The sequence below is a fragment of the Cygnus olor genome, chromosome 1 (genome assembly GCF_009769625.2).
Source record: "Cygnus olor isolate bCygOlo1 chromosome 1, bCygOlo1.pri.v2, whole genome shotgun sequence".
Classification (NCBI taxonomy): Eukaryota; Metazoa; Chordata; class Aves; order Anseriformes; family Anatidae; genus Cygnus; species Cygnus olor.
Window position 1 is genome coordinate 208,607,761 of NC_049169.1, and position 12,731 is coordinate 208,620,491.

Here is a 12,731-nt window from a genome sequence, read left to right on the forward strand (position 1 = left end):
GGCCACGGCGGCCCAGGGAGCTTTAAACTGACTCCTCTGTTCCTTTGGTGAATACCCAGCTGTAGCCAGTAAATACCAGTGAATACCACAGCTCTCATCGCAGGCAGCACCTGCCTGTGTCCTTGGGCGTCCCTTGGACAGCATCAGAACCAAATCTCTGGGGGAGAAGGGGGCTGTGATGTTTTGCATCGTGTTTTGGAAATGTCCTGGGGCACCCACTGATGCTTGTGTTGATTTGGTGCCGTTGCAGGGCAGGCTGACAGATGGCAAGGGGAAGACCATCGACTGCAAGGATGCCATCTTTATCATGACCTCCAATGTGGCAAGCGATGAGATAGCCCAGCACGCCCTGCAGCTCAGGCAGGAGGCCATGGAAATAAGCAAGAAAAGGATCGCAGAAAACTTAGGTACCGGTCTTCGCACATCCTTCTCCAAACCCCTAAAGAATCCAGCTCCTCCCTAACACTGCAGGTCCCTGCTGCAGGGATCAAACGCCTGGCCTCATCAGCCACGAAGCCTCTTCTGAAAGCCTCCCTCCAGCATTCACCCGGAGCTGGCCGGGTGCTAAGAGCTCTTGCATTGTCAGCAGGGAGCAAACTGAAGGTCTTCAAACTACAAACTGCAGCTTGGCTGGTTTGTCAGCAGCTCCCCCTGCCCAGAGAGAGCACCCAGTTGCTTCCCTTCTGCTCGCCCCCCTCAGCTGGGGCGCGTCCTGTTCTGAAGTCCTCGTTGTTCACGATCATGTCCTTGAGCTCTTTGTCTCTGGATGGGGCTTTCTAGCCCACCTCTCAGCCTTCCCCACCCCGTGCTCTCTTCCCTTTATCTGCTTATCCTTTTCTTTCTCTCAGGACCCTTCCACATGCTTCCTAGGGAAATACTGCGGCTCATACAGGTGCTCTCATTAACGAAGAATAGGTAGTGTGCTTCCTTGTTAGCTTAATTCAGCTAGAGGTAGGTGGGACTGAGCTTAATAGATTTTACTTTGCCTTTTAGTGAGAGCACGAGTCCCGCACACACGAGGGTCCTGAAGGAAATTTTCCCAAAGTGGGAAGTAGGTCATAGAAAGAGGATGGAGCAGGGTAAGGGCAGCCTCTGACAGCCCTGCTGAAGGCACAGGGTCTCAGTGTATGCTCAACCCTGCACCACCCAGGCAGTGATAACCCCATAGCACCAGGAGGGCACTGGTAGGTCTCCGCTGCCCTAAGGAAGGACGGACAGCAGTGCCTGCACCAGGGGTTTCCCCCTCTAGCTCTAAAATAGGGGCAGGTTTTGAGCACAGGCACTGGCACAGGGAGCACGGGGAAGCACTGTCACCGTTGGGTGCTGCTGTGCCTGTGCATAACCAGGCAGTCATTTGTGATGGTTGCAATCTTTGTTTTCTCACCCGTTTGCTTCCCTTTTTCCTTTCCTCAGGGTACCTGGCAGCGTGTGCCCTCTCACATATAGGCAGGGTTTCTCTGCTCACCCGTGGAAAAGCCCGAGAAGCTGTGGTGTGCGGTGTGTGCTGCGGCCAGGAGCCACAGCTTTCTGCACCAGCTCCATGGACGGCAGGAAAAAATGCTGGGTTTTGGCATCGAGTGCATTTTTCAGCTTCTCTCTCACTGTCTCTTCCTTTTTGCTTTGAGAAGTGGATGCCAAAGCTGACTTAATTCAGAATCTTTAAACTTCAATCAAGCTAGGTAAAGGACAAAGCATGCCTGCAACTGAACTTTCAAGAATAACATTTTAAAATGCCAAGCACTTTTCTCCTAAATGAGGAAAGCATTGAATTTTAATTTCTGGAACTGTACGACAGACAGCTGCAGTGAGTGAAAGGCAGCGAGAGAGCATAGCCAGAAAATGCATTTTGATCAGAAGCCTGGCCTCAATTGAGTTTCGCAGAGCTCCTTGCAATTTGCCGAGTCCTTGGCTTGGAGGTGCTCCTGGACGCAGTGGCCGGGAGGTCGGCCTAAGTGCCTGGCTGGGCAGATAAATGGAAAGATAGAGGGAAGGAGCTGCTTCCGCTGTATCTCTCCATCTGTGAGTGAAAGCAGCAAATATTGCAGGTGACAAACCTGAGTACTGCCTGTTCTCTGCTCTGCCTTCCCCAGCTCCTCTTCCAGAGGCCCCATGCGCGGGCAGAGCGCTCTGCCAAATCCCGTCGGTGTCTCAGGGAAGTGAAAGGGGCCGAATCCTATAACCAAGGACCCCCAGCTCCATTTAGGCCATGTGGCCACTGCGATGCTCGTCCCTCCCGTGCAGCACAGCGAAATCCCCACCCAGGACCACTGGAGCCCCCCCGTGCTTGTGTCCGGGGGGTGCTCCCTGCAGCAGGGGTGAGCCAGGATGGGTGCTGAGAGCCCCCCAGCCTCCCAGGGGAAGGGGCAGGGGTACTTCAGAGCACACAACACTGCACCTGGAAGCCTCCTCTGCCACTGCTGGGAGTGTCACAGCTCCGCCAAGGCTGCAAACGTGGGGAAGGCTTTCGGCATCCAGCCTTCAGCGGGGTCTTTTTCCGCTGCTTGGCATTACAGCCTCCTATCCGGAGCACCTTTCCTGTGAGGGATCTCCCCGTGGGCTTCCTTGTGTTAAAAGGCACATGGAGTTAAATGCCTGAAGGTGTAGGAAGAATCAAGGCAGTAAAGACAAAGAGAAACGTGACTTGGGGCCGCAGGAAGGTAAAGCCCGCGCTGAAGCCGGCTGTTGCAGTTGGAGCTGGGATTAGAAGCAGGGCTGCCAGACCCTGGCTCCATCTGCAGTCAGTGGAGGGAAGTAGTCCCAAAGCCCGAAGCACGCTTCTGCCCCAGGCTGAGCGTGGGTTTTGCTGCTTGCTGAGGGGCCCACGGACTGTCCTCTGCGCCTGAAGAGCTGCCGTAGCCTCCGCAGAACACCCCCAGGTGACCGTGCTCTGTGTGTCACGTAACCTGGGCTGGTTCTCATTGCCCAGCCACCGTCCAGGTTTCATGGAGGCCAGCTGAGGACTCCTGTTGTCTGAAATCTGCTGGCAGACAGCTCTTGGGCTGTAAGGCAGAGGGTGGAGGCAGAGCGGGAGCTCTGCTGCTGTTCAAGAGCATCGGTGAAATCACTGGTGAAGGGCACACAGGGCACCAAGAGCCAGCCAAGTCAGGGAATCGGGTGCAGGAGCACGGCAGCACCCACCAGATGTGGTTTGTGGCACGTGGGGAGATTTCGGGTCTGATCCTAGACCCTGCTGGGCACCCATCTCTCCTTCCTGCGCAGCCACTGGCTCCTCGTTGTGTGGCTTTGTGTGTCCTTCCTTCCCCACCCTCACCCGTGTCCATGTGTCTTTCAGAGGACGTGCAGGTGACCGACAAGATAACCATCTCCAAGCAGTTCAAGGAGAAGGTTATTCGCCCCATCTTAAAGGTACGGGGGATTCGTTTCACGGCTCGTGTTTCAGGTGTCCTGAGCTCTGTTCGCTGAGTCGTTCAGAGCAGTAAGCACCGTGCCCCTCACCAGCTGCCTCCCAGATGTGGGATCAGTGACACGACGTCGCTTTTTAATTTTCCGGCACTCAGAAGTAAGGTCAGGGCCTTGCAGAAATAGATAACCGCATCTCTCTGCTCTCACAGTAGTGCAACCGTGGGAGACTGGAAGGGGAACATGGGGTGGGAAGTGCTGCGCTGGGATTTGTGGGGGTCCTGCGCTCACCCTGGGCCACAATCTGCTCGGCTTCTGCACTGCTGGGCCAGGGAAGTCCTCCTGCAGCGACAGGTCCCGCTGACACCCCTGTCCATCCTGCCAATGCATACCCCTGCAGCCTCACTGCCTGTCCGGGTCACCGCCCTGTCCCCGCTGACCCGCAGCCTTTGTCCCTGCAGGCTCACTTCAGGCGGGATGAGTTCCTGGGGAGGATCAACGAGATCGTCTATTTTCTCCCTTTCTGCCACTCGGAGCTCATCCAGCTTGTCAACAAGGAGCTGAATTTTTGGGCCAAAAAGGTAAAATCCAGTCCGTTGCTCAGAGACGATTGCTTTAGAGGTAACTTCACGAGCAGGAGGAATTCCTGTCCGAGCCTTCATCCTGCTGTTGCAGAAGCAGCGTGAGCGTGCGTTTGTGCCGCAGTAGTCTTCTTCCAGTGGTCAGCAGGAGGGGACCCGCTCTGCTCAGAGCACTCGGCCCTCGGGGCAGTGACTGCTGGGGCAGCGGGGGGCACTCCTTCCTCTGCTGGGGCAGGGATGGGCTCTGGACAGCATTCAGAGACAGTCAAATGTCTGATCTGTCTCGGCACATGGAGGCTCCAGATAGGAATTAGGGGGCACCTTTGGAGCCTTTTCGTGCCCCGACAGGGCTGCGCTTGGCCGAGCTCGGACACAGGGACACGCAGCACCCCACCCTGCTGCCCGTGGTGTCCCAGCTCCCAGCTGCTCGAGGAAAGGAATGGGGTGCTGGGGTCGCTCAAATGCACGGTAACATTTCCTTCTCTTCCTGTCCCCGCAGGCCAAGGCGAGGCACAACATCACCCTGCTTTGGGACAGGGAGGTCATGGATGTGCTGGCTGACGGCTACAACTTGCACTACGGTGCGCGGTCCATCAAGCACGAGGTAAAGCACCAGGACGAAGCAGGCCTTTGCCCCGCTGGGTGCTGCAGAGGGCGCAGGAGCAGGGGCAGTGCCCACAGCCTCCCCTCGCAGCCCTGCTCTGCGTGGGGAGCGTCAGGAGGCCGTTGCTTGTGTCTGTCCCGTGGAAAGTGCGCCCGTAGGGCCCACAGCCAGCATGCTGATGGTCAGGGGAGGAAATATTGCTGCCCGAGGGTGGGAAGGAGAGCGGCATGGCTCCCGCGGGGATACTTCGGGGCTTTATGGAAGCTGCTTTTTCCTCCTTCAGGTTGAACGGCGCGTTGTGAACCAGTTAGCAGCTGCTTACGAGCAGGACCTGCTGCCGAGGGGCTGCACCCTGAGAATCACGGTGGAGGACTCGGACAAGCAGCTGCTGAAAACCAAAGACAGCTCTGCCCCCGGCGCAGAGAAAACAAAGATGCCAACCCTGCGGTTGGAGATAGTGGAGAAAGACAGCAAATCCCGAAAACTGGACATCCAGGCACCTCTGAACCCAGAAAACATCACGTACTTCCTCTAGGCAGCGGCAGCCACTCCTGGAGCACGCTCCTCCTGAGCAGCCGCCTGCGGGACGCCGCCGGCTGTGCGGGCTGGCAATAAAATACCGTGAGACTCGCAGTGTGCGATGTGGCCGCATCAGTGAGGGCAGGCATCCGTCCGAGCGGAGCGTGAGGTGGGGCAAAGCTGCTCCTGCTGCCTCTGCTCCTGCTGCCTCTGCTCTGCTGGAGCAGGACGCGGGCAGGCAGGACCCGCACCTTCAGGCGGGTGGCTCTGGGTGGGCACAGAGGGCTCTGGCCGTGGGCTGGCGAGGCGCTGTGCTGCCACGGGGGGACACGCGGGTGGAGGGCAGTGGGATTTCACCGCAGAAACAGCTGGCGTAAGAGAGAAGGTGCTGGGGCTACTTAAGACATGGGCAAGCGGATTTCAGACCGTACGGGTGCTGGTAGGGCTTGTCGCTGCCTAAAGATGGGAATTGCTGCAGGGACTGGGTTTGCTGGGCTTGGACTGATGCTGCACAGGGGTAGGACAGGGACTGAGTGTGTGACAGCTTCCATTTAAAAGCCACCGGGCACTCTGACTGTACCTCGCCTGCTTCTTGTTATTTATTGCAATAAACGTGGCGTGCACACGCGATGGTCTGCTTCTCACGCAGGCTGGGGGAGGCCAGGCAGAGCAGGGTGGGGATTGCCCGTTAATAGGATCGAGGAGTGCGAGGCCCAGCCCTGAGGGACTCCTGCAGTTCCTGCTCGCCTCCGGGAGGCACGAGGAACGCCACGAGGAACACCACCAGCACGTTTCCTCTGCCAGCCCCAGCCCGGCCGGGTGGCATCCCAGCGTAACCCCTCGCCCAACACAGCAGCTTTTCTGCCACTGACCCATCGTCCCCGCTCGCAGAGCTGCTCCCTGGACGTAGTTAATTTCTCGGGGTTAACACCGATGCCCAAGTTGTCCTTGGTGTCAGCTCGAGGCAAAGGTCCCAGTCCAGGCACACAGAGCATTGCGGTGGCTCTTACCGGGAAGAATTGGGTTTTCCTGCGTGTTTCTAGCACAGTGCCCTGCCCAGGATGTCCCTGCAAGGCTGCTGAGGCAGATGGGGGAGGTTGTTGGGGAAAAATCATCTCTGCTCCTTCATCCTTCCCCAAGCACCCAGCTCAGCCCTGCAGGCTTTTGGGGAGCAATCGGCACGTTTGCCTTCCTCACCAACCTCGGTGACGGTTCCAGTGCGGGACCACGCGCCTTGGTTTTGGACACGTGTCCTCTCCTGGGGACACGGCTGGTGTCACGTCCCTGGGGACAAGGTCCTGGGTGGGAGTGGGGGGGAGGCGCACGGGTCCCTTCCCACAGCCTCGGTCGCTGCTCGGCCACGTCGCTGTCACCCCATGGGGAGAGGAGCCCTCTGCCACCGAGGTCACAGCATTTCCCCGACCACGTCGCCGCGGATTACCCCGCCGATCGGTGACGTACCACAGGCGCGTTATGAAGGGCAGGAAATTAAATACATACGGAAATCAAACAAAGTAGCCCTGCGGAATTAATAAGTCACAGTCCCTGGGGCACGGGGACAGTGACGGATCGGCGGTGGCAGAGCGCCGTGCTTGCCGGGGACGGCGCACCCCGCCGAGGCGCACCCACCCTGCTCCAGCTGTGGCAGCGGGTTTGGGGAGGCCACTTGCCGTCCTGCAAGGCCCCCCGGCGTGCCGGGTGCCCCCCTTCCCAGCTCCATGCAGCGCTGGCGGGGTCACAGCCCCGACCCTTTGTGGGTGCAGGCGGCCCCAGATGGCCCCGGGGTGTGCCAGGACCAGCGCATGGGGCTGCTGGAAGGGCTCATCCCGGTGAGGCGCCCGAGTTGTTGGGGCTGAGCTGCCGAGGCAGACATCAGAACCAGGATCCCGCCTGTCCGTGGGCTTGTCTTGTCCCTGGCACTCATTTTCCAGGGGCTGCAGGAAGTTTTAAGGGGCTGCTTTGCCCCGACTGCCCGTGGGGCTGCTGGGGGCATCCGACCACACGAGAGGTGTGTGCCCAAAGGGACAGGGCTGAGACCAAGAGCGGCTTCAGGCCTGGACGCCTGGGAGCACCAGGGCTGGAAAAGTTGGGGGGGAAGCTCTGAAACAGAGCTGCCAGGGTGGAAACCAGAGCTGGGGGGGATTGGGAGGGTGTGGGGATGGCGCAGGGGTGGGCGTAGCGCTCAGTAGCAGGACTGCACAGCCAGAAGCCAGCTGCATTCCTGGATTTGTCCTTTTATTTACTACCATGGAAAGCACCGTCACGGTCGCCCCAAAAATCCCTCCGGAGACTTGCACAGATTACATTTTCCTGGAGGACCTGGAGCAGGCAATGCCAATGGTCCCATCCTGCACCCAAGCACCGAGGCGCTGGAAAAAAGCGATGATGCTGCCGAGGGTCGCTGCAGAAGCGCACAAAAAGGAGCAAAGCTCAGCACCCCGGCTGTGGATGAAATAACAGGTTTGGGAACGAGCACGGGCCATCAGGAGGGCAGAGCCCTGAGCTGCCGGTGCTGTGCACGCTCTGCGCTGCGCTGTAACGCGTGGGGATCGGGCTGGGTGGGGAAAGAGGGTCTCTGGCAGCAGGAGTGGGTCTTGATGAGCCTCTTGTGGTGACAGAGAGGACAGTAGGAGGTCCTTCATGTTTGTCTTCACCTGAAAGGGTCTCGGAGCTCCACGGGGGTTTTCTTGACCCTCTCCAACCCGGAGCAGGTCCCACGCAGACACTGGTGGGGCCGGCTCAACACCAGCCCAACGGGGTGGGCGCTGGAGTTTGCACGGTCCCCCAGCAGAGCTGCCCGGAGCCCCAGCCTGTGCCCGCCCCACGGGGCTGGGACACTGCGTAGGGACAGGGAGAGCCCCAGGAGCCACCTCCGCAGCTCCGGCCCCTCAGCTCCTCACCAGCCCCACAACTGCCTCCAGCCCTGACGCCTCCGGCCCGTCCCGGACTGCAGAGGAGGCTCCGTGGGACACCCACCTGGTCCAGCTCTGCTGGGGCCACGTCCCCACGTGGCACACGGAGACCGAGGGGCTCTGTGCCCGAGAGGGAGAGCAGGAGCAGGAGCATCACAGATCACAGAATTGTCTCAGCTGGAAAAGACCTTCAAGATAAATCAAGTCCAGCCATCGACCTGACCTCCCGCGTCCCCTCACCAAACCACGCCGCTTCCTGGCTCCAGCCTGGCAATGGAGCACTGGAGCTGCCCACGTGTGGTCCCGTGGCGCAGAGCCGGCCGTGCGTGGGTGTGCCCCCACGCCCAGCCCAGGCAGCACGGGCACCCACACAAACCACAGCAGGGCACGCAGGGCTCCCATGCGACTCCTGCGACCAGCGGGAATGGGACCAGCCCCAGCCTTGGGCTCCTGGCTGCAACGTGGGGAACCATGGGCCAGGCGTGCTGGGCCATGCCGTGCTGCATTGGGCCGTGCCGTGCCGTGCCGTGCTGCGCCGTGTCCCACTGTGCTGTGGCATTGCCTAAAATCAATTCCATGACACCGTGTGACTCTGCCATGCCACGTTATGCCATGCCGTGCCGTGCCACACTGTGCTGTGCCGCATCATGTTCTGCTGTGCCAGCCTGTACTGCGCCGTGCCATGCCATTCTGCTCCACGCTGTGCCATGCTGCACCACACCACGTCACAGTGTGCTATACCATGCTGCACCGTGCCGTGCCGTGCCACGCCGCACCATGCCGTGCCAGCACCCCAGAGAGTGGAGCGGCGAAGGCCCCATCAAGCAGGAGCACCACCGGCCCAGGCTGTGCTGGGGAGGTGAGCGGGGCCCTCCCCGATTGTTTTATTTGTTTTTAATTGTGTTTGAGGAGAGGAGCTGGCGTGCCTCTAAGCAAACAGCAGAGGGTTAAAGGGCTCCCTGTGACAGATCAAATAAATGTGCCATTGCAGCCGGTCCCAGAAACAATAAAACCAAGGCAGGATCTGGAGGGGAGAAACATCAGGCTGTGACGGGAGAAATTCAATTACTGCCAGCCTTCAGCCCCGTGCCGGGCTCCTAATTCGATTAGGGGCAGGCGAGCTCCAGCGCGCGGAGGGGCCTCGGCGCGGCCCCGAGTCGGGGCTTTGTCACGGGGAACAAAGCAGCAGTGGCCGGGGGCCCGCGGCACCGTGGCCGGGTGAGCGCAGCGCCGGGCGAGCAGCCCCAAATTGCAGCCCCAGCTCAGGAACCGGAGCCACGGGGCCCACGGGGCCCACGGTGCTCACGGTGCGCCCAGCCACCGGCCGTGGGATGCCGGCTGCTGGCACGCACCAGCATCACGGTCCTCGCTCGGGCACCGCTGCCGGCGAGGGCGAGGGCACGGCGCGAGGTCTCCTCCCCGCTGCCCACCCTGCAGCAGCTCCAGCTCCTGCACCCAGCGCCGCGTGAGCTCTCGGTGCAGCCCCGGTGTTACCGCGGCCCCACCGCAGCGCAGCCGGGGCTGGTACCGAGGGAGCAGCAGGGGCCGGGAGGGCCTGGGAGGCCGTGCTGGGTGTTGCAGTGGGATGCTTCCCGGAGCACGGGCTGCGCCCTGGTGAACAGCGTGGGCAAAGCTGGTGCTCGAGCGCTGAAGGAGACCCCGTGAGGCCCTGCAGTGCCTCCTGTTACACACGGTCCCCAATTCCCGCGTGCTGAGAGCGGGGAGAAGGGGCACGGCGCTCTGGTGCCACACATCCTGCAGAGCCCGGCCAGGCTGGGGGCACGGGGAGCCCCCATCTGTGCTGCGGGACCCCCGCCCACCTTCCCGGGCCAGGTTGGCCCCTGCACCCGACCTGGCCTCTCTGAAGTGCCCAGCCCGACCTGTGCATTGCCACGCATGTCGGGGTGGGGGTGCTCAGCCATCGCATGGCACTGGGGACGTCACACACCCCCCCCCCCCCCCCCCGCCCGGGGCAGCCCCTGCTGCCAGCACCGGTTCTCCCTGCACCAGCATCAGGTCACCCACGTCCGTTCCCCCCCCCGCCCCCCAGCTCCTATGGCTGGGCCCAAGCTCTGGGCTCACCAGGACCATGGCAAGGTGGGGGCACCCCCGGCGCTGCCCCAGCCCGCCCAGCCCCCCTTTGTCCACTTTCTCCTCTCCCCCTTCATCCCCCCCTCATCTTCCTCCTCCCCTCCCCCTCATTCTGCCCCTGGCTCTGGGTAGCAATAGCAGCAGCTCCTTGCGTGGCAGATTGCTGCCTAATTAGTTTAGAGGGAAAACTTAATTGAATTAACTTTTTCACAACTCCAGCAGCCTGACAGTTGGGGCTCTCTTTCACCAGCCAGCCTCCATCTCCTTGATCTAATTAACTTGTTTAGCAACCTGCCCGGGTCCGGCGCCTGCGCCTCGGCCAGCGCAGCTGGGGGCTCGCTGTGGGGACTGGGCCGCCAGCCCCCGGCCGGCCCGGCCACGGGACCCGGGGTGGCCCAGGGTCCCCCGACCTGGTGGAGCAGGGGGATCTGGGCCAGTGGGGGGGCTGTTCCCTGGGAGGGGAGCGTGGCCACAGGTGGGGCACTGGCTGTGGGATGGTGTGGGACATGGGGCAGGATGTGGAGATGGACGTGGGACAGGACATGGGGCAGAATGCGGGGAAGGACACGGCACAGGACACAGGGCAGGACGTGGAAGAGGACATGGGACAGGACATGGCACGGGACATGGCACAGGACACAGGGCAGGACAAGGAGTAGGACATGGCACAGAACATGGAGCAGGATGTGGCACAAGACACAGGGCAGGACACGGAACAGGACACAGGGCGGGACATGGCACGGGACTTGGCATGGAGCACAGGGCAGGACATGGAGCAGGATTCAGGGAAGGATGCAGGACAGGACATGGAACGGGACACGGGACAGGACACGGGACAGGACACGGCACAGGACACGGGGCAGGACATGGCACAGGACATCGTACAGGACATGGGGCAGGACGTGGTGCAGGATGTGGGGAAGGATGCAGGGCAGGACACGGAGTGGGACACATCCCAGGCAGCCCCAAGGACATCAGGGGCCAGTCTCTGGTGCCCCGTGTCCTGAGCCCGCGCAGGCTGAGCTGGTGCTGCAGGAGTGGTCAGGATCCAGCCTTTCCTTACACCGGCACTGATGCCTGCAGGGAGGGCAGTGAGCCCCCCCCCAGCCCCCCAGCTGAGCAGGGGGACACAAAGCCTCCGGCCGGGTGCAATTAGACTTTTAAATCCTCTTTAGTGAAAGTGTTTGTCTTGAAAATGTCCCCAATCCCCCCAAATCCCCCCGGTGCCTCTGAAAAGGGGCAAAGCCTTTACCTTGGACTTTGCCATTCACGGGTGCCCAGCGGGGCAGTAATGAGGCACCGCTGGAATTCAGCTGGGTTGCAAAATGGGGGGGGGCAACGGGCAGAGCCCCCGTGGATGGGATGGGGGGGGGGTGGGGAACCCCCCACCCCCTGCTGCACCCCCAATCTCAGCTGCCTTGGCCAAAATCTGGAGCCAGGGGATGGGCGCAGGCTGTCGGGGGGGACTCCGGGGTGCAGGATGGGGCCCGAGGTGTTTAATTCATCGAGCTCACAGAGGGCAAACAAATCAAAGAGGCCTCTGCTCGGCCAGCTGGCCTAGGGAGGGTCCAGAAATGCAGCCCCCCCCCCCAGGACAGCCAGGGCTGGAGATGGGCACGAGCCCCATAAGAGCCGTGGGGCACCGGCTTGGCGAGCAGGGAGCCATCGCCCCATCAGTCTGTCTGCCTGTCTGTCTGTCCGCCCCCAGGGTCGCCTCCAGCCTGGGGCTTTTGGGGTGCAGGGACTGTGCTGGAGGGGGGGGGGGGGGGTGCGCGCACGGGGCTGGGTTCAGCCCCCAGGGCAAGTGGGGGTGACCTGGTGGTGCTGGGCCGGGCACAGGGGGGTGCTGGGGTCCCCTCTGGGGTGTGCGTGTGTGCAACAGGGAGCGGCGTGGGGAGAGACAGAGCTGTGGGATCGTGGAGGGCTGGGGGCCGGGGGTGGCCGGGGAGGTGCAGTGGGTTGGGGACGGATGGGGACAGGACTGGGGGGGGGGACAGGTGATGGGGACACGGGGATGGGGACTGGGATGGTGGAGACGGCAGGGGCAGGGATGCGGATGGGGGAATGAGGATGGAGGGAACGGGAACGGGGATGGGAACAGGGACAGGGATGGGGCCGGGGATGGGGCCGGGGCCGGGGCCGGGGACGGGGACGCGGTGGTGGGTACAGGGATGGGGACGTGGCGATGGGGACAGAGACAAGGGCAGGGATGGGGACGGAGATGGGGACAGGGACGTGATGACGGGGACGCGGACGGGGGCAGGGATGGGGCCGGGGACGGCGAGGCCGATGGGTCCGCGGACACGAGTGGGGACGAGGCCAGGGACGCTCCCCCGCAGCCGCCCCGACGTGCGCCGCTCCGGGGCCGGGCCGGGGGCTCCGGGAGGGGTCCGGGGGGCCCGGGGGGGGGCGCTCCCGGCCGTCGGGCGCCCGTCGGGGCTCGGGGCCGGGCCGGGCTGGGCGGGCGCCCACGAAGGGTTAAGGGCGGGGGGCGGCGGGGGGAGGCGGCTCCGCCCGCTCCTGCTGCGCCCGCGGTCCCCGGGAGATATTGTCATGCAAAAGCCCCCGACGCCGCCAGCCATTGTCTCCCCGTCGCCGGGCCGGTATATTACGGGGCGCGGCGGCCCGGGGCGGGCGCGGCCGTGCATGGAGCGGCGGCCGGGG

At 62.4% G+C, this 12,731-nt stretch overlaps 1 protein-coding gene across 1 annotated transcript in view; it reads left to right on the top strand.

The window, feature by feature from the left end:
* Positions 1 to 5,689, top strand: part of CLPB (caseinolytic mitochondrial matrix peptidase chaperone subunit B) — an 81,565-nt gene extending 75,876 nt beyond the window's left edge. The window contains exons 12-16 of the mRNA XM_040571828.1: positions 251 to 407; positions 3,293 to 3,366; positions 3,822 to 3,941; positions 4,441 to 4,545; positions 4,829 to 5,689. Coding sequence (XP_040427762.1) covers positions 251 to 407; positions 3,293 to 3,366; positions 3,822 to 3,941; positions 4,441 to 4,545; positions 4,829 to 5,080 — 708 coding nt within the window. The 3' untranslated portion in view covers positions 5,081 to 5,689. The remainder of the gene's footprint in view (positions 1 to 250; positions 408 to 3,292; positions 3,367 to 3,821; positions 3,942 to 4,440; positions 4,546 to 4,828) is intronic.
* The last annotated feature ends 7,042 nt before the right edge of the window (positions 5,690 to 12,731 follow it).